Below are 21,719 nucleotides of genomic sequence, written 5' to 3'. Positions count from 1 at the left end.
AATTTGATGTTAGCACGTTGTTCTGCATTAGCACTCAGCATTATTCCGACGGAGCTCAGAAACACGATCCGCTTCTAACAATGGTCGCGGCCAGACTAACCGATGCACGTGAATGAAACTTTGTGTGACGGTAGAGGGAAGTCCAAGGGTCAATGCCCTACCCTCCTCTTCGTCAATGACGTGGCCGGAAATGAGTCATAAAAGTAATCCGGGTTCTTTATTGCCACACCTTGTATGTCCATAAATCTGTTGCAGTGTATGTTTGCAGCTGTGTAGCACAGACCCACAACACACACACACAAAATAATCAATGAACTTATAGAAGATATGAAGAAAATTTGTCTCCAGACTAAGTTTGTGAACACAAATGTCACTCATTAGTCACAAGAATGTCTGGTGGGTTCATAAGAAATTACTGATAGCTGCATGTGGTAGTCACGTTTGGGAATCACTGCCCTAAAGGTGTGTGACAGTGGCTGAATCATTATATGAACATTATGTTAAACACGGTTCATTGTCTGGAGTATATTTCATATACACAATGTTTAGGAAACTGCATGTTGCCATCATTAGATGTAAGGTGCATCGAGACAGACCAGCTCTACATGAGAGGTTCCACCTTGCACCTGATGGTGGAAACGGATCTACATGATAGTTTCTGAAACATAATATATATCATATATACAACAGGCCATGGACACTATCCAACAAATTACTCATGTAATGAGCAAAATGATGTCAAACTTTCTTCTTTTTCTTCTTTAAAGATTAAGTCCTCTGGCCTATCCTAATCCAGAATTAATTTGTGGCTTCTTGGTCTGGGCAATGGCTCAGTGTGAAGATTCTACCCACCTGTACATGGACCAACACAAGTAGAGACTATACATGTGTATGTAAATTCATACTCCAAGTGGGATTCAAACCCACTATCCTGTGTTTGGGCATCAGAGACCTCATGCATCCTAGAGTGCATGAACACTGTGATCAGCAAGAAATGTTCTCAGAGACAGAAAACTTACTGTGTTCTGACTGATTCCTGCAGCTGCTGATATTGTGGAATGGTATTTTAAATGTGCACTACAGCCCATATGACCTACAGTCATCATATACCTCATAAGCACATCAGTAGTAACCAGGTGCCACAAGCTAGCTAAACAATACAGAAAGGCTGGCCTGCAGCCATCTGTAAGCAAACTCCCAAACTCTAGGGACCGGAGTCCTTCTTGCAAAGGTAGTAAAGAAATGACCAGCATTTTACAGATCCCAAAGATTCATTACTGTGTTCAAAAAAGCCTGCAACTGGTCCATATCCTGAGCCAGATGAATCCAGTCCACATCTAAGTCTCATATTTCTTTAACATACATCTTAATATTGTCCTCCCACCTATGCCTAGGTCTTGTAAGTGGCCACTTTCATTCAGGTTTTCCTGTTAAGACTTTGTATGTAACGCTCTTCTTTTCCATGGGAGAGAAGTGAACACTGAAAACTGTTAAAAAGATGAGACATGTTGTTTACAAGTATCTGCCACATGTCTCATTGAACATTACCACAAATGTGTTAAGAAGACAGATTCTTGCAGTGACATTACAGTGTCCAGTCCTCCTCCTCCTTTATGGAAGCCAGGCTTTCGCAGTTGTGAACTTACCTTATCACCATCAAAGTTGGAGATCATGACAAACAGCTCACAGGGCATACCCTCTGGAGAGCCCTTGGGAATGAGCATGTGTTGTGGCCAGCCACAGCCACAGAAGTTGAACTCATCGAGAGCTGCACCCCCCCCTGGTCGGTTTAATTGCAAGTTACGAAATGTCCGCTCAAACGGTATTGTCAGCGAAGAATCGGTTGACCTCCGCTCGATCATGTTTGATTTAGGCTTCACTGCGGCACATCAATATGGTACATCACTTTATAATAACGTTACCTCAGTAAGAGATTCACATCCATCACTCCAATTACATGGCCAGTAAGTGTAACTATTCTTTTGTACACTGTCATTGTTTTGAGATTTCTCAAACTCAGTGTTTCAAAATATGGATCTATTTCAGTCATCAGGTGTAAGGTAGGGAAGTTTCGTACTGACCCTGTCTCATTAGAAAGGGCTACTTCAATCATTGGATGAATCCATGATGGAAAAAGACACAGTTTCTAAAAAATCTTGACACAGTAAACAATGTCTGAAATAACAGATATGTTTTTATAACACATCATCATCAGAAATATTTATTTCAAACTCTGACTTTGTATGCTGTCCATCTGAGTTTATTAAAGCTACTATATTTTGAAAGTTGGTTCTAATTGTCTTCAGATGAAGAGAATATGAGAGGAATCCCACTGTGTTTGGTCCAAAGATAGGGCTACTCAGGAACCATGGACCACTGTTTGTAAGTAGCTCTACCAAGAGGCCCAACAGGACACGTTTTCTTGCACACTATTCACATGAAGATGAAAACAGAAACAATTTCTGACATGTAGTGGCTTAAATAAATTTGCACAGTGGAGAGTCTGAAACTATGTTACAAATTAACACCAAATTGCTTCAACTTTATAAATACTGACATCTGATTAATGTTAAATTATATACACAAGTCTATAGTGTTTCCAATTCAAGTCACTAATTTATGCTCCCACTGTGACTAGTGGGCTCACGTCAGGTTCTGCTGGCTCACTATCAAACGTTTCTCTTTGTATACAAATTCATGACCACTATGCACTGGTGGCACACATTTCACCTCCAGCAGAGATATTGCAACATTTCTCTTTGCTGTAACACTGAGAATGGCTTCGGTGCACACAGCTATCCCAACTATCCCCACAAACCATAAGCCAAATACATCTGAAGTTCATTATTCTGTAATTTCCTCAAGTCTTAGTAACAGGCTGTGTTTTAGAACTTGCCTCTGCATTGTAGGTGAGGACAAATGAATAACATTATGGAGAGATGCAGAAACAGTGTGTTTGTAGCTGTGCTTTGGGAGAGAGTACGACTTAACCAACACCAGTGTCCAGGTCTAAAAATGCAGACTGTTTGTTTCCTCCCTTAGGCCCAAGTATTTTCTTGAGCAACTTCTATAACGTCTTTACACCTTGGATGAATTATTGCAAGGATCAGGACACTGGATGTAGAAGAGGAGGGAAAGAACAAGATAGAAAAGAAGGATATGGTTTTAAGAAGAGGATGGAGAAGATAAGAAAAGTGTCTGTTCTTATGTCCACCATCCCACAACAGAACGACTTGGGTCTCAAGGGGTCAGATAATTTGCGAAGCTAGCGACTCAGTATCACAGCCATACAAAACAATTCAAACATTTCTCAACTTACACGTGACAGTGAATTTGTCCAGTTCAATAAAGAGCAGTCTCTGGTCCCGGAACAACATGTTGACACCTCGCTCGTCAAACTTGGGAGCCAAGAAGATCCTTACTGTGCCTACCTTTGGGCCATTGGTGCTGTTCTCCACCTGCAACCATTGACACAGGGCCTCATTTTCATGAGCTTGTGACACATCTCTGGCAACAGACAGCTACATCTGCACATAATTCCATACCTGGATCTTGTACACAAAGTCGGTATGTTGGAGGTGCGTGAACCGTGCAAACACATTGCCTCGTGGTGTAAAGTCCATACCTCGGGAAAGATCAACATCATCCTTCTTCCAGAATGTTCTTAACTCATTCTTTGGTGCACCTGGTGTCTCTATATCCACAGAGCGAACAGTGATACCGTTGTAGCCGAGCTGAAAGGTGAGAGATGCACTTCATTAAACATAATATGGTGATGAAGATGATGATAATTGATGTCTTTTTAACATGTCTGGTGGTACTTCCATGTCCAATTTTAGCCTCAAGCTCAAAATATGTAATGCTCTGGCAGATATGTGACTTTTGTCAAGTTTGTCAGTCTGCATGCACGCAAGTGTGCGCATTGTCTGGAGAAGGTGATGGTGACAACAATAAATACCAGCAGCAATAATTAACACCCACAATGTACTTGGCACAAGGTTGGTATAACCACAGAACAGCAGTACAGTTATTCCAGGGCCCTGGTGTTTTTTGTAGTTTTCCTCAGATCCTCCAAGCAAATGGTCAAATTCTACCTCAAATTCACCCCCACCATATGACACTATACAATATATGCTAATGACAGCCTCATCAAATTAACTGTAAATAAACAGTTTCTGTGATTCTTTTGATGCCATATTCTTGCAACGAATACTGGGTGATTAAGAAGTGGCAGGAAAGCACAGGCTACCAACTCCTCAGAAAAGTTGAAATCCAGTAGACACTACCAGATTTACATTCTTCAGGTATGTGATGCCTTATACTCTGTTAGACAGGCATCCAAAACTACCTGGCATCACATATCATAAGCCTGTAATCCTAATATTCATTGCCATGTGTCTCATATTTCATAAAAATCACTTTAAACATTTTTTTTTGGAGTCAATGATTCTCCTGAATGGCAAATGAAGTACTGCCACTGTGAGGAAAATGAACCATGCAACAGTGTTCACCACTCACCCTGTTAACGTCATAGCGAGGCAAGGTTGATTTGTGTTCTTGGAATATATCGTCCACAAAGGCATGCAAGCGGAAGAACACAGGGTCCCTCATGGATGTTGCAGGGTCAGCAATCGTACTAAATGTTTCCTGCAAGATAATACTGGATGCTGTGTTACATGGCACTTGAAGACTCTTGCCCAGAATGCAGATGTCTATAGAGAAACACACACTAAAAGTGCTTGAGAACAAGGAATATTTTGACACATGAGAGAGCGAGTAACAGGGGAAGGCATAGTTGTCCTTAATTCAGCATCATGATAAGGAGATGTATGGAGAATGTAGAGGTACAGCTCCACTCATTCTCAGCCTCAACACTACATGGAGGTGAGTGGTCAGCTTCACATCCTGACTGTTTTACCCATAAGGAAGCAATCCCTAGTGCCCATGAATTAGAGGCTGGGTGGGCCCCAGAGACAGTCTGGATTCTGTGAAATATAAAAATCTCCTCCCCTGCTGTGATTCAGACTCCAGCTCACCAGAGTTGTCCAGCCCACAGCTTAGTCGCTATAATGACTGATCTAACTGATTCCTAGATGTTTATATGGTATAAGCATAAGCTAGGTTATAGGGATACAAATTACCAGATTTCTCCCATCAGGATCATGGCAGAGTCCTAATAAGACATGTCCCATGTTATGCAGGTCTCCATACACGTTCATGTTGGGGGAGAGGATGCTGGCCTCCAACAGGTTACCCAGCACATCGATGCCTTTCTCTTCAGTCAGCAATTCACGATTCCCATTTGGCTACAAACACACAAACACCACTATGTGAGAATGTTACAAATTTGTTTGTGACTACCTATCTAGTTATCACCAAGAACAAGCTTCTCTGGTCACTGTGCATAAGCTTACATGCTTATAACCCTTGGAAGCATGCAATATCTGAATAATACTTAAAATTCTCACAGAAACACTGCCATCTCCATTAAGATCAATCATTTAATGCTGCACAGGGAAATTATGATATACTGTGAGAATCTTAGGAAAAGTGGAGAATTTTTGGATGCTGTTCAAGCAGTTGCTGCATGTAAAAACCATTGGGCTTTAGAGGAACAAAGAAATAAAGCTCTGCACCTTTGGGACCTTAGTGTTAGATATGTGATTAGATGTCTGTGTGAGTGGCTAGAGATGCACCAGTTAAGGTTATCTACACATAAAATGAAATTTTAGAGAAATGCTGAAAGAAAAAGAACAGATAGAATTATAAATGACATTTTTAGAGAAGATAGTAGAATTCAGAACTTACTAACAGAGTTATAAGAGAAGTGATTACAGTACTTTGGCAGTATAAACAGAATGGATAGAACAGGGATAACAAGATGGGCAATAAAAATTAAATTTAAAGGAAAGAGACATGTGGGATGATTCAGAACAAGATGGTTTAGCTGGTATTTGAAGAAAACTAAATGAGAGGAAGAGCAAGAGAGAAATCATGAAGAAGAAGACCATAGGAATACAGAACAGATTGCAGACACTTTTGTTCAACGAATGCATAGAGTGGAAATTATGTTAGAACAAAGAGGAGGAGCAGAATGGTGGAGAAGAAAGAAAAAAATATATTATAAGCAAACAGAGAAGGAAAAAGAAGAGGGAAACAATAAAGAAGAAGAAATTGCTTGTTCCTGATGCCTTGTATCTGAAAGGATTATCTGTCCTCACCATCAGCACACTGCCCTGATGAATCGCATCATAGAAGCGGTCCCTCCAGCGCTCACAGTCGGCAATGTCCACCTGCAACTGGTCCAGCTCTCTGTTCACATCCTGCAGAACAGAGCACATAACTGCAGAATGGGGAGCAAACAACTGATCTGGCTCTGGGATAACTTTTGCATTTGTGTAGCAAAGCACACATTGAAAATAAATGGTAAATTTCAAGATTCATGAATTAAAACAATTTTCCTCATTATGGGTTTGGCATTGCACTAGCACAGTTTATTGAAGCACTATGCTACAAGCTGGAAGGTCATGGATTCAATTCGTGATGAGCTCACTGGGTTTTTCAACTGACCTAATTCTTCCAGCTGCACTATGGCCTTGCAGTTGACACAGCCTCTAAGAGAAATGAGTACCAGGAATCTTCCTGGACAGATAAAGGGCGGCTGGTAAATATTATCCAACCTATAATGAGTCCTAGAACTGACTGACTGATTTATAGATTGACAGTTGAGCCTCTCAGGACAGTGAATATCAAGAATAGTCTTATGACATATAGTCTGGTGAGATATCAGCATTTGAGAGGAACGTACAGCCTCCCACTTCGAGTTACAAGAGCACTTTTATACTCCATAGATGGATGCAACAGGTTTCTCCAAAATGCTGGTACATATCTACCAAACCTATGTAATTTCATATCCCAGGATATCACCGTCTTGATATTCATACCTGTGGCAATCTCAAAACCAAAATCTCACTGATCCACAAACATTTTCAACAAAAGTCTTAATATGAGATGTCACTAACTCTCATAACAGCATTGGAATGGCGTGAAGGCCAGACCCTGCTTGCTACAAGACTGTCCAGCTTCGGAAAGTAGCCTTCTGGTATGGGTTCTCGCCAGTTGAGGAGGCGTTTAACACGTGCCAACTTATTGGACAGCCGTTCAAAGTTGTATCTATTAGGAGAGTAAAGACAACTTTGTTAACACAAACATATATAGCACATAATGTGACTGGTTAGTACAATTATATTTTGCTCATAGTTTCTACCCTGGAGGATGTTTGGCATGAAATGTACGTAACATAAAAAGCAGAACTATCTCTTTCTTGCCTAGGATATGGTTGCTGCCTTCATGAGCACCATAATGTGTAGTAGCTACAACTTTAGAGGAATAACATGGACATGAACGCTCATCAGCATACTTCAGGTATGCAGAATAATAATATAAACTTAAGTTCGTCACCTCTCTTCATGATCATCAGTCTTCCCCCTTCCACCCCAAGAGACCTCCAGAATAGCTTTACATTTTTCTAGGATGTGATGTTGTGTAGTTTGGTAGGTCATTACCAACCTTCTTAAGAGGCCCACTGTCCATGATGTGTATGTATTGACCGTCTTCTAGTGCACACAATCTCACTTGTCACTTCACTACATGTGCCATCCTCAGGTGTGTTATTTACGTTAAACTATTGCATTGCTCACCATCATGTGTCATTTATAAAATGATTTAAAATGTATATTCTTCATGTACTATAATAAAATTTATAGATATTAAAATTTGTTAAGATTTATCATCTTATATGTCGTATTTCAAACTCGCGTATTATATCATTCCTCCACTATGGGAGTCATTCTTCCTATATTTTGTGTATACTTGCAACGTGAAAATGGTACTTATTAATATTACGTTTTGACTTCTATCAGTTACGTGTTGTTTTATAATGTTTAGTACAAGACATAGTGAAAATATAGGAAGAACGACTCCCATAGCGGAGGAATCATATAATACGCGAGTTTGAAATACGATGTATAAGATGATAAATCTTAACAAATTTTAATATATATAAATTTTATTATAGTACATGAAGAATACACATTTTAACTCATATTATAAATGACACATGATGGCGAGCAGTGCAATAGTTTAATGTAAATAACACACCTGAGGATGGCACAGTGATGCCGAAACATGTAGTGAAGTGACAAGTGAGATTGTGTGCACTGGATGACGGTCAATACATACCCATCATGGACACGAATCAGTGCAACAGGATGCTAAAATACAACATTATTAATAAGAGACCCACTGTGTTCTTCTTCCAGGTATCCACTCTTCTACCCTATAGATGGAGGCAACTGGATCCTCTGAAATGTTAACAACTCCCTACCAGACTACACGGCATCACATAAGCATAGTGGTGCAAGCAATAACACACTCAATTTGTATTTAGGAGATTCAAATACCAGTCAGGTCACTATCATGACAGAGGTTCTTCATTGCTTTACTCAGTCCCTCCAGGAAAGTTCTGGGACAGTACTTTAAATTAGGCCATGACTACCTCTTTCCACATAATTTCCAAATTACCATTCACTACCATCCAATAATTCAATTTCATACAGTGTGAGTTACTGACAGGATCATGAAATAAACTACAAACAAACAAATACAGGGTGTCACATCACAGAGGGCAGTAGTCTTCATGGTCACTGCATGAGAACCTTCAAATCTGAAACAAAAGAATTTTCTGTTTTCATTCAAATGATTTTGTAATCATCACCTTGCAATGATCTGCTGGTGCATGTAATAAAAGATCTCTCCACGCCGGTCCTTGTCCACTATGTTGCGGGGCCCTGTGAAGGGGTACACAAGATGCCAATGCCAGTGGTGCAGGTTGATGCCCGGATCCTCACGGAAATATGCTATGCGGTGCTCAATGTCTAGGTCAGATGCTGTGTAGTCCAGCGGGATCTCCAGTGGTTGCTGTTAAAATTAACTATGTTGAGTTACACTGGAAAAAGTGTACCCCATACTGTAGCGCAAAAGTTCCCAGTGGCGTTCTCTGCCCTTATTAAGCTCATATGGAAGAACATCACTGGAAACAATCCTCAGAAATTTCCACCCACCTTCCACCATCACATCATTTTTGGTAAGATCCATCTTAATATTATCGCCCCGTCTCCTCAGCCTTCCAAAAGGCTGTTTTTCCAAAAGAATTCACTACCAAAATTCTGTATGCACTGCCTGTTTTTCCCATGTGAGACGCATGACTGCCCTGCCATAGCCTCCTGCATTTCGCTACCGTAACAATGCTATGCAACCAATACAAATCACAAAGTTCCTCACTATGTAATATTATGAATTACTTATTTACTGCGTCCTCCTCAGAAAAAATATATACATGGATTCTTTGTTTTCAAACACCTGTGATTTATATTCTTCTGTATATCTTGACTTCCAGTAATTTGGAGAACAAACAGGATGATAAAACTGTTTTGAACGCATTAATAATAAGCTCTTCCAGAATGTATTCTTTTCCTGCACTCTCATTACTATGATTTAGAAGCCTGAAATATATATTGCAGGATTCTAAATCGAATTATGCTGGATTGACCCAGTCTCAGAATTTTTCACAGTTTCAATGTTGATACTCTCAATACAAAGTGATCTCCAATGACAGGATTTTCATGCTAAGCTTAATCACAGCCGCCAATTAATTCAACACATTACACGGATAGACTGACACAAGACATAATAACATGCCCACCCTCCCTCACGACATATAGAAAATTTCTGCAAAGTTAAATCTGCTACGTACCCTGGAGCCGGAGAGGAAGATCTCGGACTCCCGTCTGGCTTTGTTGAAGATAGCCCCATCCACAAACTTGTCAGGAAAAGCCTCAAGCAATGGGGGTACTTGCAAGTTACGGGTGTCAGGCCGATGCAGAATAGCCACTGACAGGGCATAATTGAACAGATATGGGTTGACACGCTCACGACATGCTGCACTCATTGATACAAGGTCATCAATGTTGCGCATTCCTGTAACAGTGCCAGTTGTAATGAGTATCTTCACACTTCTGCTTCAGATGGTCCTACTGCACAAGCATCACGCATTTGTGGAATAATAATTTGCAGGAGGAAAAAGCAGGGAACAAGAAGTGACACTTTGTCTACCACAGATTTCACATGAACTACCCTGGGGCCTCCATGATGAGTAAACAGTGATTAACAACCTGACCTGGAGCACGAACTGTGGCAAAGACAAATGAGCTCTGATGCAAAGTGTTGTGTTTTGTGATGTACAGTCAACTCTCGATTATCCGGGCTAATGGTGGGGATGGAAGTCACGGTTAATCGAAAACCCGGTTAAGCCAAATTTTATTATACGGGCTGGACGACTGTGAAGGGTCGGAGTTCGAGTCCCGGTAGGGTCAAGAATTTTAACTTCTCCAAATCGTCCAGACCGGCTCTGGGGTCCATCCAACCTCCTATCCAATGGGTACCGGGGGCTCTTTCCCCGGGGGTAAAGCGGCCGGGGCGTGAAGCTGACCACTCACCTCCAACTAGTGCCGAGGTCAAGAAAATTTGGATCTATACATCCACTCCCCCACACGCCTTAATGGCGTAGGGCTTAATTCGTTGAGCAGAGGAACAACTTTACCTTTTACCTTTTAATACCTTCATAATACTATAGACCTACCTGTATTTAAATTTATTCATCCTCATTTCTATGTCATCTCATGGCCTATTTAATACTTTCTTTACATTACACTCAGTATGAATTAGTTATTTCAATCACTGTTCAACAACATCCAGCACTTTTTACGGTCACACTTAACACTTAAAATAATTTAATACTGTCTTTTGCTTTTTCGCGGCATTTTCCTTTTTACGGATATCCGTACGAAGCCTACGTAATATTAGCTTGTCACTTAATAAACTGTCCTCTTCACTCTCAAGATAGTCTAGTAAGGATTCCAAATGATTAAGCGCAGCACCATGTGATACTTTCTTACTGGCAACACTGTCCACCTCTTCCTCATTCTCACTTTCTTCCCGCTCTTCTGGCTGCACCCCCATTGAAGTTACGATTTCGTCACTGCTTAACATTTCGAAGCCCGGTTCACACGAGTCACAGTTAAACCACTCTCTTATATTTTCCTCGTTGACTTCTTCACCACCATGAACTTGGTTAGCCACTTTTGTCAATTTTATGGCTATCTCATTTTCACTGAATCCAGTGAATCCATGGATTTCGTCATCTTCATTAGTGATGAAAGGCATCAGTTTCTTCCATGAATTTTTCAATACAGATGGCTTTACTGTATCCCACGCTGTTGAAATCTCGTATATGGCATCTAATACTGAAAAGGACTTCCAGAAACACGTCAGATCATTGCCTTCATCGATGTACTTTTGTAGCAAATTTGATCTGTAGATTCTCTTCATACTTGAGATAACTCCTTGATCCATTGGTTGGATAAGTGCGGTAACATTAGCGGGAAAATATTTCACAAAAATATTTCCATCATCTGACCTCAGGAGACTTTCGTTAGGATGTGAGGGCGCATTGTCAATGAGGAGCACAGCTTTCTCAGGTAGGCCTTGGGATTTTAGATGGTCACGAACTTGAGGCACGAATTTAAAATCAAACCATTCTTTAAATATCGCTCTATTCATCCAAGCTACTTTCTGGTTAAAATAATGGATAGGCAGACTTGAAGCTACTGTTCCTTTAAAAGAGCGTGGTCTTTTCGCTTTGCCGATAACTACTGGTATTAGTTTGTGTGTTCCTGATGCATTAGAACAGCACAAGACTGTCAATCTCTCCTTACTGGATTTGTGACCTGGAGCCTGTCTTTCATTTTGAAATGCCAATGTTCTGGTTGGCAAGCATTTCCAATAAAGACCCGTTTCATCGGCATTATAGATTTGTTCTGGCAGCAGATTTTCACTTTTCACAAAACTATCAAAATTGGTGCAAAATTGATCTGATGCTGACAAGTCCCCTGACAATTTCTCACCTTGAATACTGATTTCTCGTATTCCATGACGCTGCTTGAAACGTGTTAGCCAACCGGAAGAAGCGTCAAAACTCCCTTCTAGTTCAAGTGCTTCGAAAAAATATTTAGCTTGTTTAGCACAAACTGGTCCTGTTATTGTTGTTCCCTGTGCCCTTAGTTGATTAAACCAGGTCAGCATCGCTTTGTCGAGATCATCGTATGTTGATTTCTTCATGGTTTTTCTCTTCTTCATTCCGCTTGAATTAGAAGACGAAGCAAAGGAAATTAACTCATTCTTTTGTTTTTTCAAATCACGAACAGTTTGTTCTCCAATACCGTATTGCATTGCTAATTGTTTAACTACAGCTCCTTTTTCCAGCTGATTGATAATTTCAAGTTTCTGTTGAATACTTAACACAACACGCTTCCTTTTAAACCCCGACATTTTGCTAACGCACTTGAAGATCTATATTAAGAAACTGATACTTACTTTCACAATGCACTCTCACACTGAGATGGTACCGTTAAATAACCTGGGGCGGTGTATTTGTCCTTGAAACTTTCCAAAAATTCTTGCATTCTTTCACCCCCACCCTAGAACATTGTGTTCGCATAACGGGACGAAATAATGCAGAGCTCGGTTCACACTAGTGCGAAAATAGTGTTAAACTCACCATGTGAAACAAAAGTGAATGAATATTAAACAACATATAAACTTAAAAAAAAAAGCCCCGGTTAAGCCGCAAACCGGTTAATCCGCCCCCGGATAATCGAGAGTTGACTGTACTTGCATTGTGTAATGTGACAATGATCAGAGGACACACTGTGCAGGCCAGTCATAAACTTACATGAATGATACAATCACTACATATCATCACTGCACACTATTATTTTAGTTCACTTTGTTTTCCCTATCGAAGTACTACTATTTCACTCTAGTCTGTTCTCATAAATGTGTCACTTGTTAATTTAAAGTTTTCTTCTGCATGTTGTTTCATGCTGTATTTCATCATGACCTGCATGATATTAATGATCGCCCTTTATAAATCCATGTTCAGGTTCTACTTACAAGGTTCCCATAGCCGTAAAAATAAAGATTGTCATCTTCTTGGATGTGATGTGATGTGGTTTTGTAGAAAGGTACCAACATTTCTGAAGAACCTGCTTCCTTTATGTTCAGGGTAGAAGAGCACACCAATAATTATAATTATACTGGCCACCATTTCACATTGATCCACTTGTAGCCCCATTTCCTCTCCTCCTTTCCATATACCTGCGCCCCCCTCCCATGCACTTTACCCTTTCACCCTGAAAGCGGAAGCAGCAGGTTAATCTGAGACAGTACCTTTCTACCAGACTGCACGGTAGAGGACAGGAATCACAGTAATTACAAAGTTTATGTGTTCATCATTTATACCATTTTCTTCTACAACTAACATATTCTACCGACGTTCCTGCTCACCTACAAGAGTGGGAACATGTAAACATAAATGTTAGAGAATTCAGTCTGATGAGTCAGCAGACTTTAGCTGTGCAATGAACAGAAAATAAGTTTTATGGAATGCTTACAAACTGGATCTGTATGAGCTTCATGGCAGTGAAGACACACCTTGTGGCCTTGTGGGTTATGACACCATGTTAGTGTCTGGCAGGTGTGACCAAACATTTCAGAAGGCGTGCCTTTCAGCCCTGAACCTGGAGGCAACACGTTTCTCAAAAATAATGGTCTCCACTTAATGGACTATACTATGGTGTCATAAAACAGAGACAACAACATTAACTGTTGATCTGAATTTTCAGATTTTTGAAGTGGTGACCATTCAGCTGTGGTCTTCTGGGTTGTGACACAGCGCAGTCTTACACCCATAGTGTACAGCTGGAAGTTTATAATAATACCATAGTTTTACACCATATTCATCGCATACCGATGTTTCAGAAGAACACACTGTCTCCATTTATTCTAAGTTCCACTTCCTTCCTGTCCTGAGAAACAATATTGTGCCCATCATTTCCATTGGCCCAGGTTGTCCTCCATTTCCTTACCCCCTTCCATGGGTGTGAGTGACCACCTCCACTGAAACCTGCATATACAACTGAAAACAGGGCCTGATAATAAGATAAAATGGATTGGATGAAGGAACTGAATGCACTGTAACTAGTACCTGCACTGGTACATAAGGGAACCAGTTCCTCACCCTACACACTTAAACCCTGAAGGTGGAGGTGGAATGTTCCTCTGAAACATTGGTATTGTGCCACAGTCCAGAAGATTGCAACATGAACTATGGAGGTGTTCAGTAACTGCTCTTACCCATCAGGATCTCAATGAGACGCCCTGCAGCTTGGCGGTGTAAGGGGATGAACAGTGAGAAGTTCTGTTCACGACTCAGCAACTGGGGTACGGTTAGGTCTGGGAGAGCTATAGTCCTGACTTGAACATGCTCATCAGCCTCTCCTGCACCAAGCCTATTCACCAGTCCTGAATCTGCATTGACTCGGTTATCCTGTGAATGGACAGTAGTTTGAAAAAAATGCAAGAACTGCTGGCCTGCCTGGGATAATGAACATGCAGTAGAGATTAACAAGACTGGAAAGTGCATACTCCTAATTTAGTATGTAGAATTATCAACAGCGTTTCTTGAAGCTTATAAAACCTGCTTAAAAATATGAACAATGAAATGTAAAGCAGTGAGTTTCCCATACTGAAATTAAGAAAAACCTCTGGAAGAAGTTATGGGATTATATGGAACATTTACTTTATGGTCTTACACAAACTATGCTTTATTATTCATCAATAAACTAAATAAACTACGTGGCCTGTAGTCTGCAAGCGAACTATAGTGACTGAGTGACCGCCGAGTGATCCCCACGGCCTTTAATCTCGGTTTTCTAGACCAAAATTATTCATCAATATGGTTGAAAAAAATATTTGTGTGACTTCTGTTGCGAGTTTCCCATACTGAATTTCAAGAGAATCTTTGAAATTGTTTAAACAATTGATGAAGAAATCCATTTATGGCCTTAAGTAAACCAGGATTTATTATGTATCAATATGGCTGAAAATCATAATTTTCTGAAAACTTTTAGTAGAAGTCTTCCACACTGAATTTTAAGAAAATCCGTCCCATGGTTTAGGCACTGAGACAGACAGCTGGACATACATGATATAAGGCATTCTTTATAAACTAGGCAGTGTTTCACAAACAATTTTGTCTCAAAATCTCTTAAGATCATAGAAAGTGCTGCTGCAGTTTGAGTCCAAAATAAAACAAGAGTACATTGGAGCATCAATCATAATTCCTTAATTCATTGTATCAAAGCTGGTGTTTTAATATTCTGTTTACTTTATTTTGGGTTTGTTTAGTTCTGTATGTTATATTTTCCTGTTCTTTTCTGTTGTGATAGTTTTGCATTAATCTGTATCTTTTTTCCTGAGATGTGATTTAGTTTTTTATTCATGTGTACGTAATAATTATGTGGCCTGACAGCAGTCCCTACCCACCTCAGCAAAAACACAGAAAAATTGGACTCACCAACAGAGCTGGAGGCACATCAAATGCAACATTGTTGTTGTCTCCCTTTGGCATGAAGATTGGCTCTGTTGGCCGATCAAACATGAGAAGGATGTCCTTCGGTTGCGCTGGTCTTGACATCTTGAATTGGATGTTCTCCCACTGCAATCAAAGTGAACTTACTGCTCAAATCAGCACGATGTGAAGCAATGTTTAAATATAAGATTATTCATTATTCTTCTAATTCTTTACGGCACACTTGCATTAACACCAAATATCTTTTCATTTTGCCCAAACAGTGTATTTATGTGTTTTGTATGATTGTGATAATAAACATAAATTCTTTTCATAAACAGCATTAACCAGACAATAATCTTGATACTCACTGCCGTAAGAATCTCAAATCTCGAAATAATTAATTTCCAAACAATTTCAGGACAAAAAAGTTTAAACATGCAGAAAGTCAACTGATGTTATAGGCTTCTGGTTTATGATGCTGTGTAGTCTAGTACCATTGTTTCAGAGGACCATACTGTCTCTATCTAGGGTATTCCGAAGAGGCAAAACACTGGTACCCACCTACCAGACTACATGGTGTGATAACTCAGAAGACCACAATATAAATCTTAAATTCACTTCAGGAACTTCTATAACCATAATGAAATCGTGTATGACAAGGAAAGGCAACCCTTATTTCACCTTGTGAGCATCTACCTGCAAATCTGCTGATCAGTTCAGATTTGAAATCCTTCACTTTAAGAACTGTTGCATAAATATATATGCTTCCCAAAAATAATGTATCTGTAAGAGACTGACTGCAAAAAAAGGGACTTATTTGGAGGGGAGTTGACATTGTAAAATTTCAGAAAAGATGCATTCAGATATTTGTATTTAGTGCTTTCATTGCCATGAAAACATCAAATCTTGTATAAAGTCAAAAGGTCATTTTAAGCAAAAATTATAGGTTTTTCAGAGATATTTTGACATGTTGATGTTTTTCATATATTTTGTTAAAAGAAACTCTGTAAAGAAGGATTAACAGTAGCAAGAACCTACCTGCGATGACTGCAGAAGTGAAGCTGGGTTCATGCCTGCAGATACTTTTATGCTATTCTCAGGAAGCAGTTGACAGGATGTGGTACCACCACAGGAAAAAACAAGAAACACTTGTTTGAAAATTCTGTGGTCTGCTGGGCTTTCCAGGCCTTTACTATAGGCAGGATGTGGATATTGCAACAGCAAAGAGCAGGTCACTGCTCCAGACATCACCCCTCCCTTCTTTACCACACAAGCAAGGAAATGTTTCCTGGAGTTCAGTGGTACTCTTAATGGGTTAAGACAAAAGCAAAACATACAGCTGAATATTATTGTCTTCCAGGATGTGACCCCATGTATTCTGCTAGGAACGTACCAAGACTCCAACATTTTTGAGGAATCTGGCTCCATCTTCCGGATGCAGCACAATCTTCCTAACCATTGGTACTGTTGGGGACTCATACCTATGGCTACAGTTGCAGTATTTGCCTACCTACATCCTTCCTCAACAAGTTATACCGTACCCATCAATATCTAGCAGAGTACAGGCATCACATCCCAGAACACAATAATATTCATATAATATCAGTGTATTCAGCTATGGTGGTCCAGGCAGACACAATATATAAACATGATTATGCCCAGACTTTGACTCTGTAAAGGTCCATCTTCACACTACACTCACATGCAGGGCCAGCTTTACCCAGACCAAGTCTGGATGCAATGGCAAAGAGAAATGGTTTCAGATAGCAAGAGAGAGAGAGAGAAAAAGTCAGAATAAATATTTTCAACTCCAAAAGGAAATGACCAAGTCTGGTACCAACTTCTTACTGGAATTTATTTGCTTTTATTTTCACAATTGAGGCCTTGCTTAAATTCAAGGGTAGCTCATGTGGGATCTGTGGTGGAAAAAATGGTGCTGGGACTTTCTTTGTAAAAGATCTTCCTTTTTCCCCTACCAATTACCATACGACCAAAGTTCCACTATCACCTATCATTTGAGACTCATACAGCAGGTCCATTTGAGGCTGCAGAACCAAGAGACTGCCTCAACCCACTTCTACAACTAGGCAAGTCTGTAAAAGTGCATGGGGTACACTGAAGAAACATGTTTGCAGCAGTAGACTATTTCCTTAAGTTTGGATTGCTGTTAATTGATAGTCATGGTACTAACAAAAAAGCAGCAACAATTAATTTTCATTTTAAAAAGAGTTTATAAAATGTGTCACCCCTGAGGTGTTGCTTGGATCACCTGTGCAGCTCTTAATTATAACATGTTGTGACCTTTCTCAGCACAAGAAGAATAACATGACCTACACCAGTGGGTCTAAGCTCATGTTAAGCTGGACGTCCCACCTGCCAGCAACCACTTTCATGACTAGTCCATCAACGGGGATAATAAAATCTGCCTTGCTTCAGAAATGGATACTATGTCACTGCTCGGGGTGGGGGGTGGGGCATAGGCCTGAAAGGTCTAGACAGTACATACCCAGAGGCATTCCACAAATAACACAATTTTAACTGCTGAAATTATGCCAAATATGAGATACAATAAGACAAGTGTGAAAATTCAATTGGGAGGGGTGTGGAAAGAAGTGTCATATTGTTTCTTTATATTACCTCAGCATTTGTCTGTTGAAACTATAAAAACTTTGAAAATGTTAATTTGAATACACAGTTCCAAGACAAGATTACAACATGGAACCTCCTAATATGAATCACATATGTTAGCATAAAATAAACTCTCCCTGAAAATCATATTTCTGTATTCTTTCATACAAACTATAAATTTCTGCTGACTTGTGTTTTCAGAGCATGAAGACATCTTTAAGTACTGTAATGACTGGAGGCATGCAGTAGTGTAGTTTGTTGAGGCACTATGCTACAAGCCAGGTCATGGGTTTGATTCCTTATGAGGTCACTAAACTTTTAATTTGACCTACTCATTCCAGCCACACTATGGCCCTGGGGTTGACTTAGCATCTGAGAGAAATGAGTCTTCCTGGATGTAAAGTGTGTGTAAGGCTGACAGCCTCACTGCCATCTGTGTGCTGATTGTATACAAAATGTGGGAGCCTCAATGTCTCACAATCCCATTGGCCTGTTACGGGGATAACTTTACCTTTTTTTTTTTGTGATAATGATCAAGAAGCAGGCTACAAGGTATGGCTTCCTGCTGTATATAATTCATAGCAAGAACTCGCATTTTGGTTATTATGGTTGGACACTTCCTGTTACAGCAGGCCACATCCTGCTCAGCAGTGTCCCTTGTACACAGCTCGTTTCTCATTTTGCTGAAAAAGGCAATGTGTTGATAAAAAAGCTACAGAGCCACCATTTTGCTCAAATTCAACAAAGCTAAACAGAAGAATACGAACTAGTTATACATTCTGTTAAATGGTAACAGCTGTATTGTGAAACAGGAGACCCCAGAACAACACAAAACAATCTATAGAGTACATTTGCAACCATTAATGATACGTGTTGTGGTGTAACCATTCACCTCCAGCCAGTGCTGAGGTCAAGAAAAAGTGCATCTATACAACCATTCCCCCCTACACCATGATGGCATAGTGTTTAATTAGTTAAGCACAGGGACAACACAGACCATTACAAAGAGGAGCATATGCTAAAACCCAGCAATGGAAATTAAATTCTTGAAAAGCATCGACAGAAAAGTAAGATGGGAAATGAAATAAATAAAACTGTTAGACGTTGGAAGTCAAAATTAGTTAATACAGTTACAATAGTATGGAAGCCTATTTTAACACTAGCAGTGCCAAATATAAAAAATTAATTCCTTTATAAAAACTGGCATGGGATTGGTATTTTATCTGAACTACAAAGAGAGCAAACACATCAAGGGAATCTCTCCCCACATTTCAAGTTCTTAGGAGGTTCACACATGTGTATATGTGTGTAGTGTTTGCCCATGAGAAAATCACAGCTATAAGAATTTTAAATTGTAATTTTGAACTACAGGAATGAAAGCTGGCACTTCTGGGTGAAGGAAACCGTTATGGAAATTGTGAGCCTCAACAATATTATTCACATCTTCACATGCCAGATATATTAATAAAAAACTCCATGCATTAGATGCAGTTAGCTTCACTTTCCAGCCATCATACACTGGGAAGAGTTCCCAGTAATTAGACTTTCAGGTGGGACCCAGACCTGATCAGAAAATTAAAGACAAAAAACTTTAGTCTGCTGGGAATCAAATACCACACATCCAGCAAATAGCCAGTTGGCATACTTAGTGAGCTACACTGGCTGCCAATGCCATTAACTTAAAAAACTTCTAAGTGTCTCAGCTCCTTTCCAACACACTAAACAATTGTTTCTTGGACACACACATACATATATATAACTTTAACAAAAGGTTACTTGTGTGCGCAGAGAAACCTGAGTGAGTGCGTGCCTGCACACTCACATATATATATATAACTTTAACAAAAGTTACTTGTGTGCACAGAGAAGCCTGAGTGTGAGTGCGCACCCCTGCACTCGCGCACATACACAGAGAGTAACTTTGCCTTAAAGTTTGGATGGTTTTGAGATATGGATCCACTACATAAGGGAGGAACATTATCAGAGGGCTGAGAAATTGCTACAGAAATACAGAGCCAAGAATTAAGTAGGCCCTGGAGGCTGTTAGAAGGAACTTAACTTTTTCATTTCCTGATTGCACAACTGTGTGGGTCAGCACAGAGAAGAGAAGAGGCAGGAGACTGAGGAAGGGGAGAAGATAAAGAAGAAACAGAGCAAGGTGAACATGAAAAAGCAGAACATTTGAAGAGAAAGGGAAAGAAATGGAAAAGGTGCAGATGAAGGTAAGGGGATAGAAAAGAAACAGATGTAGGAAAATGACAAGGAAATAGAGATGTGAATGTTGGAGAAACAAAAGCTGGAAAGAAACTGTAAGGATACAAAAATAAGAGTAATTTGAAAAACAAAGGAGAAAAGATATGCGAGAAGGCTCTCATAAAATAAAATCACTTTTCTCTTATGTAGTCACTGCATCTGACAGCCTGGGTCTCAGCTGCCTCATTTACACAGTACAATTCATTAACATAATTTTAAGCACCTTGTGGCTAATATAATCCTGTTATCGGTTGGAGGCAATATCAATATCAATCCCCAGTCTTGGGTCCGAGTAGGTTTGATACTTTCACCTGATGACAGAAGCAAAGCCAGCTTGCGAAACATTTAATCATAACTTTCTTATTTTTATGACCGTGGGATGCCTCATAACAAACTAACTGCCTGAACATCTTTTACATTTGTCTGTATTCCTGTTTCATCATAAAGAATGTGATTTCTCAAGTAAATATTAAGTACTTGAACTTACACTGCAGCCATGAAATTTAAATATTTGATCTAATAATTTCATTCTAGCCACAAAAGAAACTCTCTCCTTACTGTCTTCTATTTGGCCTGGACTTGCAGAAAGGAAGTTCATTTTCTCTTTATTTTTCCCCTCTTCTAGCTTACATCCTTCAACAGTTATAAATATATTTCTTCCTTATCAGTTTCCTGTTTCCTACCACAGACTAATACACAATTCCCAAAGATACTATGAAATATACTCTGAAAGTCCAGCATTCTGTACAGTCACAGCTATTAAATCAATCAGCAGATACTGCAGTAGAATTCTCAGATATGATTTGAATACTCATTCACATTCCTTTTTAATATTATATGAAAAGAACCGTCAATTTAGGCGGCCCATACACATACGAGTCTGGCTCAGATTAATCTCACCACACATTTATGAGCCTGGCGACCCACACACAGACAAGTTTGGCTCACTGGAACCTGAGCAGAATAGGACTTGCAAGCCACTCATACGTGTATGGGCCGCCCCTTATATGAAGTTTCTTTAAACCCAAATATCAAATCTCATGTATACTGAAAATTACACAAAAATGTGTTCACGCTATGCACTTTGATGATATTCCACATCTAGTAAAAATAATTTAACATTAACATATACCTAACTAGAATTTGGAGCACAAATTTGTTAAAAAAATTAAACATAAGACATATTTACTTAAACTTGGACTTTCATACATTGGATCTTGTGCAACAAAAAATAAAAGAAAAATGTCTAAAGGACCCATAAGCAGCAAAATAGCAAAGAGCATAGCAAGTCATTATATAAGTACTT

General features: G+C 39.6%; 1 protein-coding gene across 3 annotated transcripts in view; it reads right to left on the bottom strand.

Moving 5' to 3' along the window:
- Nucleotides 1-21,719, bottom strand: part of LOC111862790 (phenoloxidase 1) — a 31,173-nt gene that overhangs the window by 2,168 nt on the left and 7,286 nt on the right. The window contains exons 2-13 of one of the 3 annotated variants that reach the window (XM_023848459.2): nt 16,571-16,792; nt 15,536-15,676; nt 14,314-14,506; nt 9,815-10,038; nt 8,777-8,979; nt 7,023-7,173; nt 6,222-6,323; nt 5,142-5,306; nt 4,519-4,647; nt 3,546-3,734; nt 3,320-3,458; nt 1,647-1,879 (exon numbers count right to left, since the gene is read on the bottom strand). In XM_023848459.2, coding sequence (XP_023704227.1) covers nt 1,647-1,879; nt 3,320-3,458; nt 3,546-3,734; nt 4,519-4,647; nt 5,142-5,306; nt 6,222-6,323; nt 7,023-7,173; nt 8,777-8,979; nt 9,815-10,038; nt 14,314-14,506; nt 15,536-15,676; nt 16,571-16,792 — 2,091 coding nt within the window. Of the gene's footprint in view, nt 1-1,646; nt 1,880-3,319; nt 3,459-3,545; nt 3,735-4,518; nt 4,648-5,141; nt 5,307-6,221; nt 6,324-7,022; nt 7,174-8,776; nt 8,980-9,814; nt 10,039-14,313; nt 14,507-15,535; nt 15,677-15,900; nt 15,985-16,570; nt 16,793-21,719 lie in introns of those variants that run through there. The other 2 variants (XM_033750801.1, XM_023848460.2) reach the window with 2 other exon arrangements.

This window comes from Cryptotermes secundus, unplaced genomic scaffold (genome assembly GCF_002891405.2).
Source record: "Cryptotermes secundus unplaced genomic scaffold, Csec_1.0 scaffold462, whole genome shotgun sequence".
Taxonomy (NCBI): domain Eukaryota; kingdom Metazoa; phylum Arthropoda; class Insecta; order Blattodea; family Kalotermitidae; genus Cryptotermes; species Cryptotermes secundus.
The sequence above is the reverse complement of the archived record's forward strand: the minus strand, read 5'-3'. Positions and strand labels throughout refer to the sequence as shown.